The sequence below is a fragment of the Melozone crissalis genome, unplaced genomic scaffold, assembly GCF_028551555.1.
Source record: "Melozone crissalis strain CALT ecotype California unplaced genomic scaffold, PUWL_Pcris_2 ptg000088l_1, whole genome shotgun sequence".
NCBI classification, from domain to species: Eukaryota; Metazoa; Chordata; class Aves; order Passeriformes; family Passerellidae; genus Melozone; species Melozone crissalis.
Genome location: NW_026535865.1, coordinates 2,212,706 through 2,227,648, shown reverse-complemented (window position 1 = coordinate 2,227,648; position 14,943 = coordinate 2,212,706). Strand labels below are relative to the sequence as shown.

Genomic DNA, 14,943 nt, shown 5'->3' with positions numbered 1-14,943 from the left:
CTCTAGGCAGTGCTTATAAGACTGTAACAGGCAGGGAAAATGTCCCCATTGCTGAAGTAGAATGAGCAGTGGCTCAGGAGTGACATGGCTCCACAGCGCTTCTACTTGTGAGGGATCTTTTTGTCTGTAATTCCGCATCAGACTTTGACTTCTCTGGCAGAATTGGGTGTAAAAATGGTGAGGAAAGTATGGAAAGTTTTGTTCTGTATTTATGTACCCACGTATGTTTTCACTTTCATAGAGTTTGATCACTTGGAGTTAACTGGTTTGCAGCATAGTTTTCCCATTCTTGAAGTTACAGATATTTTTTTAAGCTCCTGACTTTTATTAAGTATCACTGCTTTAAAACTTGACTGATCCAGTGCAAGATCTGCCTACATTTTTACCATTTTTACCAGGAACCAAAATGTGTTTTCCTTGCTTAAAAAAGAGCAGTGGGATGTTAGCCAGTATCTTCCTAAAGAACTAGTGCTTTTCCCTTTATCTTTGGAACTATTCTGTGCTGAATGGAAATATCTTTTGTCTTCATTATGGACTCTTTATTTTATTGAGTTTCAGTCACTTACTGGCCACTTCCACTTTGTGCCAAGTTTCTACATAAAAGATAAAAATCTCTTCATGCCTTTTCATGTTTCATTGATCCAACAACTTGAGATTTGAAGGATTTATCAGTTCTAAAAACACATTAGAGCCACGATGAATTGCAGTTTTTTGTTCCTTAAGAAGTAGATTGCATTATTCTTAAAGTAGACTCTAATTTCCCACCACCTGCAGCAGGTTTTAAAATGAGATGTAAATGGCACAGAACCCCAAAGGCCTGACTATGTTTAGCTCTCCTGAAGCTTCAGTATCCATGTGAGTCTGGACTCTTAATTCAGCAGTCCATGTGGGAATGCTCTGTGCAGCTCCTTCATGTTTGTGTTTCCTGATACACAATTTATAGTCTGTACTTGAACTTACTCATAAATTAATTTTACTATGGCTGACTTAAGCTTAGGAAGACCTGAAAGATTATGGAGAGCTGGGTAGGATGACTACAAATAGATCCAAAGGAACCTGACCAATAAATGTGTTCCACACACAAATTGTGTCCTGTCTTTGTGGACTGGAAGTTGTGGTGCTGCCAGCAGCTCAGGAGAAGAATAATCTCATTTCTCTGCTAGATTAAGGTGGAACTCCACTCACCAAGAGTGCTTGTTCCCAGTGAAGTTGACATTTGGAATTGGACTTAGCAGGGTTAGTGTTTAATACCAGTTTTTTAGGACTTTAAATATGTTTGTAATAAGTACTGAGTGTTTCAAAACGATTTCCATTCCCAAAACACCACTAAGGTATGATCTCTCTGATTACTTTTATGTTGCAGTCATCCATCTCTTGTTTAATTATGGTTCTTTGTGCCCATTATTAAACCCCAGGCTGGCTGTAGTTTAGCAGGTGTTAGTAGTTGATATATAAATATTCCCATGAAGAAGAAACTCTGCTTTATTTATGTTGATTGAACAAAATTAGTCTGGGGAAGTTGTTTCTTAGCATCTGTGTGATCTTAAATTTTTGAGCGTGTTTCTCTTTTTTCAGGATCTGAGTAGCCCTAACCAGTATGATACTGGAGTTGCACTGACTGGCTTGTCCTGTTTTGTTACTCCAGATCTTGCCAGGGACTTGGCAAATGACATCATGACATTGGTGAGTTCATAAGGTTGAAATAACTTTACTTTAAAATTTTATAATGTTAAGTTATTCAAATCTGGTAAATATCTTAAATCTAGAACTGCTACATGTGAAACCTGCTGCTTCATTCTTGTGGGGGTTCTGGGGAGCTTTTACAGACTGTAGTTAGATCAAGAGGATCACTTTGAAATACATTCATTAGTTCTGGTGATAAACAACAATATTTTGCTCTTGCCTCAAAGCTGACTGAATAGAGAAAATATTCCAGCACCTGCAGCAGAGGATTTTTCCCACCATGTGCTCACCCGCACAGTGGAGGTTTTGCCTTTTAACCCTTTAGCCCCTCCCAAAGTTCTGTCCATTAGTTCCTTTGCTGTCCAGTTGTGCAATTCACTGCCTTAAATCCTGATTGGAGCTCAGGTGCTGCTTCATTCTTGTGGTGGTTCTGGGGAGCTTTTACAGACTGTAGTTAGATCAAGAGGATCACTTTGAAATACATTCATTAGTTCTGGTGATAACAATATTTTGCTCTTGCCTCAAAGCTGAGTTTTCAGGAAGCAGTTGAGTCTCCCAGGAACAGCTTTGGTGAGAGCAGTGTGAGCCCAGGAGCTCACAGATGTGCTCAGAGCCTGACTGCAGTTGTTTCATTCCCAGATGTCTCACACAAAGCCTTACATCAGGAAGAAGGCAGTGTTAATCATGTACAAAGTTTTTTTGAAGTACCCTGAGTCCCTCCGTCCTGCATTTCCTCGCCTTAAAGAGAAACTTGAAGATCCAGATCCTGGTGAGTGGATTTTGGTGAATTCCTTCTGATCTCACATGTGGAGATCCATGTGCTTGTAGAGCTTGTGGAGAAAGGAGTGCATGAAAAATGCTGTAACCATCTTTTGGGCACTGACTCCCCTGTCTTGAGGGTAGGTGAGCATAGGAGAGTTTTGATGGGTGCTACCATATTAAAAATAAGTTCTTTAAAATGTCCATTTCTTCAAACCCAGAGCTACTGAAAATGTATCAGTGGCTTAAACATTAATGGACAAAGCAGCTTAAAGTTTCCTGATTGGTGCATACTGAACTTGGCTGTTGAAAATATTTCAGTTGATTTCAGGGTTTGGGGTTCTGGATTTGTTACTACTTATGCTTTTTTAGCAAGCCACAACTGTTGACTTGCAGTGGACACAGTTAAAATTATTTAGCATTCCTAAGTGCATTTTTTATTTATTTGGGTCTAGATTGCTCTTTGGACCCCTCAGGACTGTTGTCAGTGCAGCACAGGAAATCTGCAATTGCTCAGTAACATATTCACATATTTGCTCAGTCTTTAGGAGGTGCTGCTGTTCCCTCACTGCACTTGTTTTAGGAATTCTGTGTGTGGTGTGTATTTGATCTCCACTTGATTTGTATCTGCAATTACAGGGAGAAATTTGATTGCATTTCCCAACTGTTTTATTGTGGGCATGGAATATTTATCTTCCAGGGACAATGTTATTAAAGAAAGAAAAATCCCTCACCTGCAGAGAGAGGAAGAAATTGCCTGTTGAGCTTTGTGGAGTGAAGGATTGCTCTGTGCTGGGACACCCAGCCAGTCTAGACCAAAACATTCCAAACTGACAACAACCCCTGTCAGGGGCTGAGCAATGAGAAGGGAGTGAACATGTCCAGTCAGATTGCTTAAGGAATTATTTCTGTTTTGTATTTAAACATTTTTAAATAATACATATGTTATTGGGCTTGCAAGGGTCTTTCAGGGTGAGAGAGATAGACGAGAATCTTGACTCTATGATCAGAAAGCTGGATTTATTAATTTATTATATATGTTACATTATGACTACACTAAAAGGAATAGAGAGAGAAGTTCAGAAGCTGCTAAGCTAAGAATTGAATAGGAATCAATAAACAAGGGAGTTCTCTCTGATACTGTCTCAGAGAAAGCTTGTCTTTGATTGGTTCTTAATTGTACACAAGCAACATGGACTAATTACAGGTGCACCTCTTACATTCCACAGCAGCAGACAACTATTGTTTACATTCTCTTTCTAGGGCCTCAGCTTCCCAGAAGAAGGAAAAATCCTAAAGAAAGGATTTTCCACAAAAGATGTCTGTGACATACATATCAGAGAAGTCAGGAGTGATTGGAAACTTTCTGTTGGCTGATTATTGATTGTGTTGTCTGTGTGCCACAACCAGCTCTCCACAGTCCAGGGCAGGGATGTGGCAGTGTGCTGGTTTTTCTCATGCTGGACCAAAGCAGATACCTGGCTTGCTGCTATTTTAGAAAACAGCCAGAATTAAATAAAACCCTTTCTCAGTTTGCTTTTGCATCCCTGTATTTACTGCCTCAGGCTTGGGAATGAGGCCAAACCATTGCACACACAGGTCTGAAGCTTCAGCTGCTTTTGGTGTGGGGGTTGTGCACCAGAAACTTCAATTCCAATAAAGGCATTGATGAGATTTGTGCTTCTCCCTCCTGTTTTGCCCAGGTGTGCAGTCTGCTGCAGTCAATGTGATTTGTGAGCTGGCTCGACGCAATCCCAAGAATTACCTTTCCCTTGCTCCCCTCTTCTTCAAGCTGATGACGTCGTCAACCAATAATTGGGTTCTCATTAAAATTATAAAACTGGCAAGTATTCTGCTTTTTGTTTACAGGATTAGGGTTCTCATTAAATTACCTTGGGTGTGAAAATGGATTTCTTGCTGGGAGGCATAGTTACCATTCAATCTGAATAAAAAGAAACCAGGAATATCTTCTAATGTTTGAATGTAACCAAAGAGAAAAATATGTTAATATAGCTTGGTTTAAATACAGTGAGCTGCAATTTACATAATGTTTTGAAGCTGTTGAAAAGCAGCTATTAACTCACTTTTCTTCTTATTGAAATAGTTTGGTGCTCTTACTCCATTAGAACCAAGACTGGGAAAGAAACTGATTGAGCCCCTGACCAACCTCATCCACAGGTTTGTGTGACACATCCTGCTGGGGAAGGCCTGGTGGGTGGGTCAGTAGCTGGGATGATAATACATTTTATAATTTTTTATTGACTTTTGGTATATTGGCTTCAAGTATCAAAAGATATTCTTAGGTAAGGGTTGTTTCTGGAAAACCTGAGTGGGGTAAAATACCTTCAAGGAAAATCTCTGGGTGTCTGCCTGTCAGCATGAATTCCTTCAATGGATGGATGAAAATTGGAGCAATTTGCTTTCCTTTCACTGCATTTCAAGCCAGAGCTGACTGTGAAGGATGTATAAAAAGGCTCAGCTGTGTATTTGCCTCTCCTATTTACCTCACACATTTGATTCCTGACTTTTGGGAGTGCCTTACCCACCAAAGCAGCATGACAAGGAATATATTAAAGCCCTTTCTCATGCATTTGGCAGCTCAGATGAGTTTTGAAAGAGGCTCTTACAATTTATATCTTCTAAATGTAGATTAAATAAAGTTGAAGTTATTTCCTTGTCCCTTGTCTGTTGCTGGTTTGTGGTGGTGTAGTGGTTCTAATTCTGAACTGAAATCAGGAAATAGATGCCTTGGGGGGAGCACATGGATTCTCCCTGATATGAAGAGGAAGTGTGATCTTATGCAGGAGTTGTTGAGTGACAGAGCAAGATTTTAAGCAGAAATCTGTGTGGCCTTGAGAGCAGCTCTAGCCAGAGGATTTCTGTCCATCCTCATGTTCCTTTAAGGCAGGCTCAGAACAGACCAGCAGGTACCTCCAGGGAGTTGTCAACAGTAACAAATAGGTGCAACCCACCAGAAAAAGCAGGAAGATGGACAATCCCAGCTCCCACATCAGTAATTCTGAGTTGTGGGGACTGAAACCTCTGGCTTGGTCTCCATTCAGTCATTTTGGGTCTCATTATGAGTCTCAGCACCCTGAGCTGTCTCACCAAGTACCCAGGGAGCAGAAATGTTGGTTTTGGTTCTCAGCATCCCAAGCTGACCCTCAGGGCATCACTGTGCCACTGGAGCTCTGCTCCTTCCCTGTGCCCCGTGCTTGGAGCCTGCTCCTTTGGGGCTTGGCAGGTTCCTGGTTCCCTCTTGTACAGATCGGGCTTTGTAGGGACCTCTGCAATCTCAGAACTGCTCTGTGTGTTCAGCTGGCACAAGCAGCCTTGAATTGGAGTTTGGGGGAAATCAGGCACTGGGAATGGGTTGATGATTTCCAGGGATGGGAAGTGTGTTCCTGCATCCCAGTCCTCTGCTGCTGGGGCGTGACTCACTCGCTTGCAGAGAGACTGGAGCTTCTCCATCTGCCTTGTCATCAATTTTTGACCTTGGGCAGAGGATTCAATTTGATTCTTGGACAAGATTGCTTCAGTATTGTGTGACTGGAGTTTGAGTAACCACTTCCTTCCTTATTCCTTGTGTCACAGTGCTCTTGGTGCTTTTCCAGGAAGATTTTTGAGCTTTTAAACATTTGTTCAAAAATTCCTCCCCCCAACAGTTTTTAAGTGAGAATCATTTCATCTGTTTGAAGGGATATGGAGCAGAATATTGACAATGTCTTGTGAAGTTCAAGGTGCTAACTAGCTCCAAGATAGTGCTGACAACTCTTCAAAGTGTGCTGGTTTATTCCTTATTTAATATACCTGATTTCTGTTTCAGCACCTCAGCCATGTCTCTCCTATATGAATGTGTGAACACAGTAATAGCAGGTGAGAACTGAAACTTGGAACCTAGAAAAAAAACGTGATGAACTTTGTTATCAACTGACACCATCTGTAAAGCTTTATTCTTAATGTATTCTAAACTGCAAGAAGTCCTGGCAAATTTTGTGTTACTGTGGGGCTGAAATCCTTTGTTGTCAGTGGGTGAGGCACAGTCACTACAGCTGTGTTTTGTTTGCTGAAGGCAGGTACAGACAATGAGATTATTTATATGCCAGATCCTAAATGTTGCTACAACTACAAAATGTACCAGCAGCAGAATTAAAACAAGTGATGTCTCTTTGCCAAGTTCTCTGATGTGATGATGGATCAGATTTTTTTTTTAATTTTGCAACTTTGCAGTTTAAAAATGGGGTGTAATTCCTTAGAGGAGGCAGTTGGAATTACTGATTGGCAGTTTCAGTTTCTGGGGAAGGGAGATGAACTCCATAGCTGGGAGGGTGAGAGAAAACAAAGGCAAGAAGGGATAACACAGTATTGCAGCTCAGGCTTGGCTGCAATATCAGAGTGTGGAGCACAGGGTTATTGACATTCACAGTTGGTCTGTCTGTCTCCTGTGGCTTCCTTGGATAATGGTGCAGAACTTGCTGTGCTGGGTCAGTTCAGAGAGGGAAGAGAGATCTGTCACTGTTACTCCTTCAGGGAATGAGGTGTCATGATGGGAGTGAGAATAACCCAGAGGGGAATCCCTTTGTGGGTGAGAGTGCCCTTCACTGAGATCCAGTGGGGTCATCCTGTGGGTAAGGGGGAATTCACCCACCCAGGACACCTCAGGGATGGTGATGTCAAACTCAGAGCAAGCAAATGAGCCCTGAAATGCCAGAGGAGCCCCTGGCACCTGGCAGCTTTGGAGGTGACAGTGCCCATGGCACCTGCTCGGTGCCAGCAGCAGTTACCAGGGTGAACCCACCTTTCCTGCAGTGGGGCTGTGTGCTGCCAGAGCTTTCAAGTGTCCCAAATAATCAACAATGGCTGGCTTGATTAAAGCTCCAATCTAATCACATTAAACTCCAGGATCCATTGCTGCATCCCATTGCATTAGGAAAGTGCACAATTAAAAATTCAGCTGTACAGTAGCTGCTGATATATTAATAGCCTTGACTGTTATGTGATGGCTGTGAAATAAACCCTAGTGAGAGCAAAAAAGAGCAGTTTGACCTGGCTATTGCAGCTTTTTCTACCTTTTCTACACTTTTTTTTCCTGCCCTCTTATTGTTACTGTTATGGTATATGACATTACAAGTTTATGTCACTACCTTCTCTCCTTCCCCTAGACCCCCAAAAGTCCAGGCAAACAGACAAACAATATTTTAGCAATAAACAGGCAAACAATCTTTCCCTGAGCTGGGTGTGGGCTGTTGGGTGTTGTTGCTGCAGTCACTCCCAGCACAGAAATTCTGACTGGAATTTGTGCTTCTGTTTCAGTTCTGATCTCTCTGTCCTCGGGGATGCCCAACCACAGCGCCAGTATCCAGGTGGGACCCTGGGTTTGGGGCTTGTTCTGCTCTGCTGGGAGGTCCCAAGGGCCAGGGAAAATGGGATTGTGTTCCTCTGCCAGCAGTTAGAGCAGCAGCTCCCTGAAGTGCTCTTCACTGTGCAATCCTGCAGATTGAAGCATTCCCTATATAAATTCTCCTACTTAATTCACTCTAAAATGCAGAGTTTGAGAGTTTTCCCAACTCTTTATTTTTTTCCTGCTATCAATACAGTCATACAGAGGTTCCTTGTGTTTGGAAGTCTGTTAATGCAACAAAACCCTCTCACCTGGAGACCTCAGGTCTTGGTCAGATACTTCCTTGTGTATTGAGTAAACTTCACAAAGACTTACTTTCATTAAGAGCTGTAATAAACATAGTGTGGTCTTTTTTTCCAGCTCTGTGTGCAGAAGTTGAGGATATTGATAGAAGATTCTGACCAGAACTGTAAGTATGGTGCTTTCTTCATGGAGCTCTTGGCCCCCAAGCCCTGGGGAGATGCTGCAGCAGCCTCAGAGGGGTTGTAGTGCCTGGTGTGCTGTAAACAGTTGCTGGGGGGTTTAATATGGAAATAATTTTTGATGGTGAGCACTTCTTTATAATAATATTTTTAAAAACAAATGACAGCAATTATTACTGCTGTTTGTGGTCTTGTAAATCTAAACCAGTTCTTTCCATGCTCTGGGATTTCCTTTTTTATAGATTGGCTGCTTGGAAAGCAGTGACAGCTCTTTTCAGCAGAGTGAGCATAACAGTAAAATGCAAGAGTGTTGACTTACTTTAGTGACTGCAAAGAATACTGGGAAATTTTAAACTTTAAGATTTCATGCTCAGCCTGAAACAGTGTTTCTATATTTGGAAAGAAGTTTTATTTTGTCTTTCACAGTGAAGTACCTGGGCCTGTTAGCTATGTCCAAAATCCTGAAAACGCACCCCAAGTCAGTCCAGTCTCACAAGGATCTCATTCTCCAATGTTTGGATGACAAAGATGAGTCCATCCGACTGAGAGCTTTAGATCTCCTCTATGGCATGGTATGTTCCTGCATTTATGTCCTCAGCAGCCCCACTGACCCTGTAGGAAAGTGATGTTTAAGGAAAACATGCAAATTTCTCTGCCCACTCCACAGCAAGACTTTTAATTACAACTTCTATATCTTTTCTGGCACTTAGGACAAGTAAAATATCTGGCTCAGCATGAGGGCTCAAAAAATTCTGATTCAGACTGGATGGAGTTTCTCAGTTCAGGCCCTGTTAGAAATCGCCCATTTTGAAATCAATTCCATTGGATGTTAATGACTCCTAAATTTGTTTCCTTTATGAGCAAAAATGTTTTAAACTCTTAAACTTTCTAATCTGGCAGTAGAAGAGTCACTTTCTCTTGGATTTCTGTGTTGCTGATAGTAATTCTGATCCTCAGTTCTCCCACAGGAAGGTCATCACAGAACCAGCTGGGTTGGAAAAAGCCTTGGAGATCATAAAATCCAACTTATGACCTAACACCATTTGTCAGCCAGGCCATGGCACTAAGTGCCACATCCAGTCTTTGCTTAAATACCTTGTAACTTGTGCTGGCTCTTCTTTAACAGAAATATTGAGGTTCATTTTGGATTGGGGCCCACAGAGGTTGTTCTGATTTCTTGTGAACATTATATAGGTCCAGTAAAGAGCCAGCAGCTGCTTTACTGGAGCTGGAAGGACTTGGCTATGTAGCAAAGTGGTTGAACCCTTCACCACCTCTTTAACAGGTCTCCAAGAAGAACTTGATGGAGATTGTGAAGAAGCTGATGATTCACGTGGACAAAGCCGAAGGGACGACGTACCGCGATGAGCTGCTGACCAAAATCATTGACATCTGCAGCCAGTCCAATTACCAGTACATCACCAACTTTGAATGGTCAGTGCTGCCAGCTTGGAGCTCATCACAAAGGCAGTGCAGGGTTGTGTTGGGAAGGATGAAAGTTTGACAAGAAAGTCTCACAGATATGTGTGTTTAGCACAAAGATTTTGAATGTGGAGTCTGATGAAGGAATAGAGATGGAAGCAAGTTTTGATCTAGAAGAAAAGAATTGCAGAGCCAGTCTTACTGGATAACCGAGGAGGCAAAGGGTGTGTTAGTTAGAAGGGGTTTTTATGGCTTACAGCAAGGGATAAACTCACCTCAAACAAGAAGATGTTTTTACCAAGCAGAAAGAGAGCACAGGCAAACAAGTCAGCAAAGTTGCAAGTAGAAAAAAGGTCTCAGAATGTTCCACTGCAAGAAAACTGAAAAACAACTTCTAGCTTAAGCTGTAATGTACGTTAGTGATTGGAGAACAGTAACATGAAATATGGTAATTATAGTAGTTATGATAGGCTATAGATAATAGTTAAGGTATAGATTGGTTCTACTGTATGAAGATGCTCAGCAAAGAAAAGTATTTAATGCAGTGTAACCAAAAGAAAAGTATATAATGCATTGGTAACCAAAACCAAAGGAACTCCAGGCCTGCCTGTAGCTGGAGCTGACAGCTGTAGGCACAGGTTCTGTCACCCAGACCCTGGACTGCTGTAAACATCTTAGATACAATAAACTGCATTTTGAAGAGCCCCTGGAGTCCCACATCCCTCATTCAGGCTGCTACAGTGGCGCCCAACGTCAGGCACCATTAGTAAGAGGGATTAGGAAGAGCCTGAATGAGGGAGGGATGCAGGTCTCCAGGCCTGCCTGCAGCTGGAGCTGACAGCTGGAGGCACAGGCTCTGTCACCCATGACCCTGGACGGCTGTAACTCTTGGATACAATAAACTGCATTTTGGAGAGCTGCCTGGACTCCCACATCCCACATTTAGGCTCTGAAGTGGTGCCCAATGTGGGGCACCATTAGTAAGAGCCTAAATGAGGGATGTGGGTCTCCAGGCCTGCCTGGAGCTGGAGCTCCCAGCTGTAGGCACAGGCTCTGTCACTGCTGAAACATCTTGGATGGAATAAACTGCACGTTGAAGAGCTGCCTGGAGTCCCACATCCGCCATTTAGGCTCTTACAGGGTTGTTCTCTGATGCCCACCCATCCCTTCCCCTTTCCCACAGGTACATAAGCATCCTGGTGGAGCTGACCCGGCTGGAGGGCACGAGGCACGGGCACCTGATCGCGGCGCAGATGTTGGACGTGGCCATCAGGGTGAAGGCCATCCGCAAGTTCGCGGTGTCGCAGATGGCCATGCTGCTGGACAACGCCCACCTGATCGCCAGCAACACCCAGAGGAACGGCATCTGCGAGGTGCTCTATGCTGCTGCCTGGATCTGCGGGGAGTTCTCTGAGTAAGTGCAGGCACAGCCTGGTGTGCTCTGAGGGGCAGCTGCTGGGCAAAGCTTTTGGTCACTGTGTTGCCTTCTGATGCAAAGCAAGGCGACTTGGTTCTGAGGAAACGGCACAGCGACCCACTGCCCAGGGTCCCTCGGGCCAAAGACCCACGCAGACACCAATATGGTGGACGGTCTAAAGGCTTTTATTGCCCCGTCTCGTGGGGTTTTATAATCTGGGAGGTTTTTCTCTATGTCAGGGGGTTTTACCTTACTGTAATTGGTTAATAAGGAGTGGAAAGTTACTAGTGTTAGGGGGGGGTCTGCATTCTTGGGTGATCCCTTATCACTAGGCGTTAGGGGGAGAGGAATCCTGCTACTTTCCATGACATCGCGAGATCTTCCGAACGCCTGTCCCTATCTACCACATCACTGAAATGTTTTTATGAGATGTTCAGAGTATGTGCCTTAATGCCACCAAAGTGGTTGTTTTTCTCTTGTTCCCTCACACTATTGACTCCTCAGCTCTTTCTAGCCAAGACATTTTTAACTAGCTGATCAATTTTCCTGTCTCTCCAGCCTTGCCCACTCATGGAGGAAGCCATAGTAGTGAATCATAGAATCCCGGAATATCCCGAGTCAAAAGGGACTCACAGGGATCATTGAGTTTAACCCCTGTCCCTGCAGAGCCACCCCAACACCCCCACCCTGAGCCCCCCTGGGAGCTCCTGCAGCTCTGGCAGCCTTGGCACCATTCCCTGGGCAGCCTGGGCAGTGCCCAGCAGCCTCGGGGGGCAGAACCTTGCCCTGAGCTCCATGCCAAGGCCTGGCACAGCTGCAGCCCTTGCTGGGCTCCTGTCCCTGTGCCAGAGCAGAGCTCAGCCCCTGCCCCTGTGCCTGCCCTGGGGAGGAGCTGCAGCCCCCGAGGAGCCTCCCCTCAGTCTCCTGGGCTGCAGCTGAACCAGCCAAGTGCCCTCAGCTGCTCCTCAGCCCTTCCCCAGCTCCGTGTCCCTCCTCTGGGTGCTCTCCAACAGCTTTGGGTCCTTCTGGTATTGTAGGTATAAGCTGTTAGATCTTCAGATGTTGAAGGAACTTCTTAATCATTAAGGTCTACTCCCATTTATATTATAGGGAAGATGTGCACTCACCATGTTTGAATTAGTTCTTTCTCTCCTCCCTATTTTGCTTTTGTTAAAGGGTTTTTGCAGAGCCCCATCTTCCTGGGAATTAAAAGTTGTCATCTTTTTGCTCAAAATTTTTCAATGCCCACAGTAGTACAATTTTCAGTGTTCTTGTACCAGTATGTTTTTTTAGCTTCTGCAGGTGTTTTTATCTCTTGCTTGTGCAGATAGAGCTGTTACCCAGCTTTTATTCTGGTAGATTGGACAGGTGTGGGACTGGAATCTCCTCTTACCAGCTAATTTGGTGTCTCCTTCTAATTGCCACTCTGAACACTGGCTCCAGTTTAAATTCATACTGTAGGTGAAGCTCAGGTCTTCATTTTCTTAAAAACAAAAAAGTTGTGCAAAGAAAACCAAGAAGTAAGAAAATACACACTTCCAGTGTTGTCACATTTTACAACTTAGCTTTGTTTGTAATACCTTTTTTGTGCATCTTCCATTTAGTTGTGAGCAGATAAGAGCATGAGGTCTGTTAAAACGAACTGCTGTGGTCTATATTCTTTTTTGTATTAAGCACTGCCTGTTGGATTTTATTTTTGCTTGCCTTTCATCTGTGTATTCTGTCCTTACAGACACCTGGAGGAAGCAAACCAAACCCTGGAAGCAATGCTGAGGCCCAAAGTGACCACCCTGCCAGGCCACATCCAGGCTGTTTATGTGCAGAACATGGTGAAGCTCTATGCATCCATCCTGCAGCAGAAGGAGCAGGCTGGGGAAAAGGAGGCAGCTCAGGAAATCACACAGCTGATGATCGAGCGCCTGCCTCAGTTTGTGCAGAGTGCAGATCTGGAGGTTCAGGAGAGGGTAAGAGGATGAAATGACTTTGGGATTTATCATGGGAAGCCTTGGAGCAGGTCTCTGGTTCTCTGTGGCTCTGCACATTTTCTGTCAGCTGTTATCAGTGACAAAGCCCAGATCTTATTGCAGTTTGATGCCATATCTGAAAGCTGCCAGCAAGATCTTCACTCAAAACAATTTAATTTTAAAATTATTCAGGCACTTAAGGGCACAAAAAGGATCCAGCTAAAAGAGAAGCTTAATATGGACTTTTTACCTTTGCTATAAACCTCAGTTTGTGCTGCTTCTCTTAAGTTCCTTAATGAAATAAAACACCTTCAGTTGACTTCAGTTGACTTCAGTTGACTTAGCTTGTTAAATATTACTCTGAAACTACTTCTGCATTTGTTTTTAGGCTTCTTGCATCTTGCAGCTAATAAAATACATTCAGAAGCTACAAGCAAAAGAAGTTCCTGTAGCTGAGGAAGTGATAGCCTTGTTTGCTGGTGAGCTGAACCCTGTGGCTCCTAAAGCACAGAAGAAAGTCCCTGTTCCAGAGGGGTAAAGTTCCTTCTCTCTCCCAAACCTTTATTTAAACTTTGAATAATAAAGCAAAGTATATGAAGAGACACTGAAAGATTCAGTGTACTGAGTCAAGCTGTTTGTTTGCTGCAATTCTTCCCAGCCTGGACCTTGATGCTTGGATCAATGAGCCTCCATCAGACAGTGAGTCTGAAGATGAAAAGCCCAAAACAATATTTCATGAGGAGGAACAAAGGCATTCCAGACACAGACAGCCAGAAATAGATGAAGAGGAACTGGCCAGAGTGAGTGAATGTTAAAATGCCTTTCCCTACATAATTCAGTAGTAATCTAAGTGGTGCTGGAGCAGTGGGGGCTGCTGTGGATTCTCCATGTAGCCAGGGAGCCCTTCTGCTCTCCACAGCTCAGCAAAGCTGATCTCTGATGTGAGCTGATGTTTATGGGCCTGAGCAGCTTCTGTGAAAGACTGAAACATGTTTGTGCTCAGCAGTGATCCCACCTTTCCTGCCTCTGACCTCTCTGCTTTCACAGAGAGAACCTGTTGTTACATGAATCTTCACTTCTTCCTCACCTTGCAGAAATGAAAACAGCAACATTCCAATTGCCATCAAAAATTAATGTCTGGCAAGTTATTATCTCTAGTCTATAATTAAAAAGCCAAGAATGGTGTTCTAAGAAATATTACTTATAGTATCATATACAATGGCTTGGGACAGGAGGGATCTTAAATCTCATCCCATTCCACCCCTGCCCAGGGCAGGGACACCTTCCACCATCCCAGGTTGCTCCAAGCTCTTTCCAGCCTGGCCTTGAACTCTTCCAGGGATGGAATTAGTAATGGTACCTGCAGTTCTATCCTAGCATGTCTCTAACTCAGAACTGCTTTAGCACACACAAGCTGTTCTGCTCTTGCCTTTTCACAGCAGTTATGTATTGTTCCAAAAATGCAGGAAGCCTTTGTTTTGCACTTTAGTGTCTTTTATCTCTTTGCTTCCAAACAAACATTGTAACTGCAAATCCTCTTTTGCTTTTAGCGTCGAGAGGCCCGGAAACAAGAACAGGCCAACAACCCATTTTATATTAAAAGCTCTCCTTCCCCTCAGAAGGTGAGTCTGAATTGCAATATCTCACTGGACTCTGCTGTCATTGTGGGAAGGATCCCTGAGTATCAGAGCTGCAGCCTCCTCTGGCACATTCTGATATTCCCCTGCAGTTCTGACCACTTTATAATGCATGGACTGGAGTGGCTGCCCACAACTGTTTTTATAACTCCTGTTTATGCTGAGAATCTCCTGAGTGACCTGGTACCCCCAGGGCAGCCTGTGAGAGTCTGTGCAGTTTGTCCCAGCCCTGGATCAT

The 14,943-nt window shown here is 43.7% G+C and overlaps 1 protein-coding gene across 1 annotated transcript in view; it reads left to right on the top strand.

The window, feature by feature from the left end:
• The window catches only part of AP3D1 (adaptor related protein complex 3 subunit delta 1), a 43,484-nt gene that overhangs the window by 15,566 nt on the left and 12,975 nt on the right, over positions 1–14,943 (top strand). Inside the window, exons 5-18 of the mRNA XM_054290950.1 lie at positions 1,576–1,683; positions 2,323–2,452; positions 4,146–4,285; positions 4,547–4,620; positions 6,269–6,318; positions 7,756–7,805; positions 8,204–8,252; positions 8,692–8,837; positions 9,551–9,699; positions 10,871–11,101; positions 12,837–13,068; positions 13,457–13,602; positions 13,727–13,868; positions 14,619–14,690. Of these exons, the coding sequence (XP_054146925.1) occupies positions 1,576–1,683; positions 2,323–2,452; positions 4,146–4,285; positions 4,547–4,620; positions 6,269–6,318; positions 7,756–7,805; positions 8,204–8,252; positions 8,692–8,837; positions 9,551–9,699; positions 10,871–11,101; positions 12,837–13,068; positions 13,457–13,602; positions 13,727–13,868; positions 14,619–14,690 (1,719 nt within the window). The remainder of the gene's footprint in view (positions 1–1,575; positions 1,684–2,322; positions 2,453–4,145; positions 4,286–4,546; positions 4,621–6,268; positions 6,319–7,755; positions 7,806–8,203; positions 8,253–8,691; positions 8,838–9,550; positions 9,700–10,870; positions 11,102–12,836; positions 13,069–13,456; positions 13,603–13,726; positions 13,869–14,618; positions 14,691–14,943) is intronic.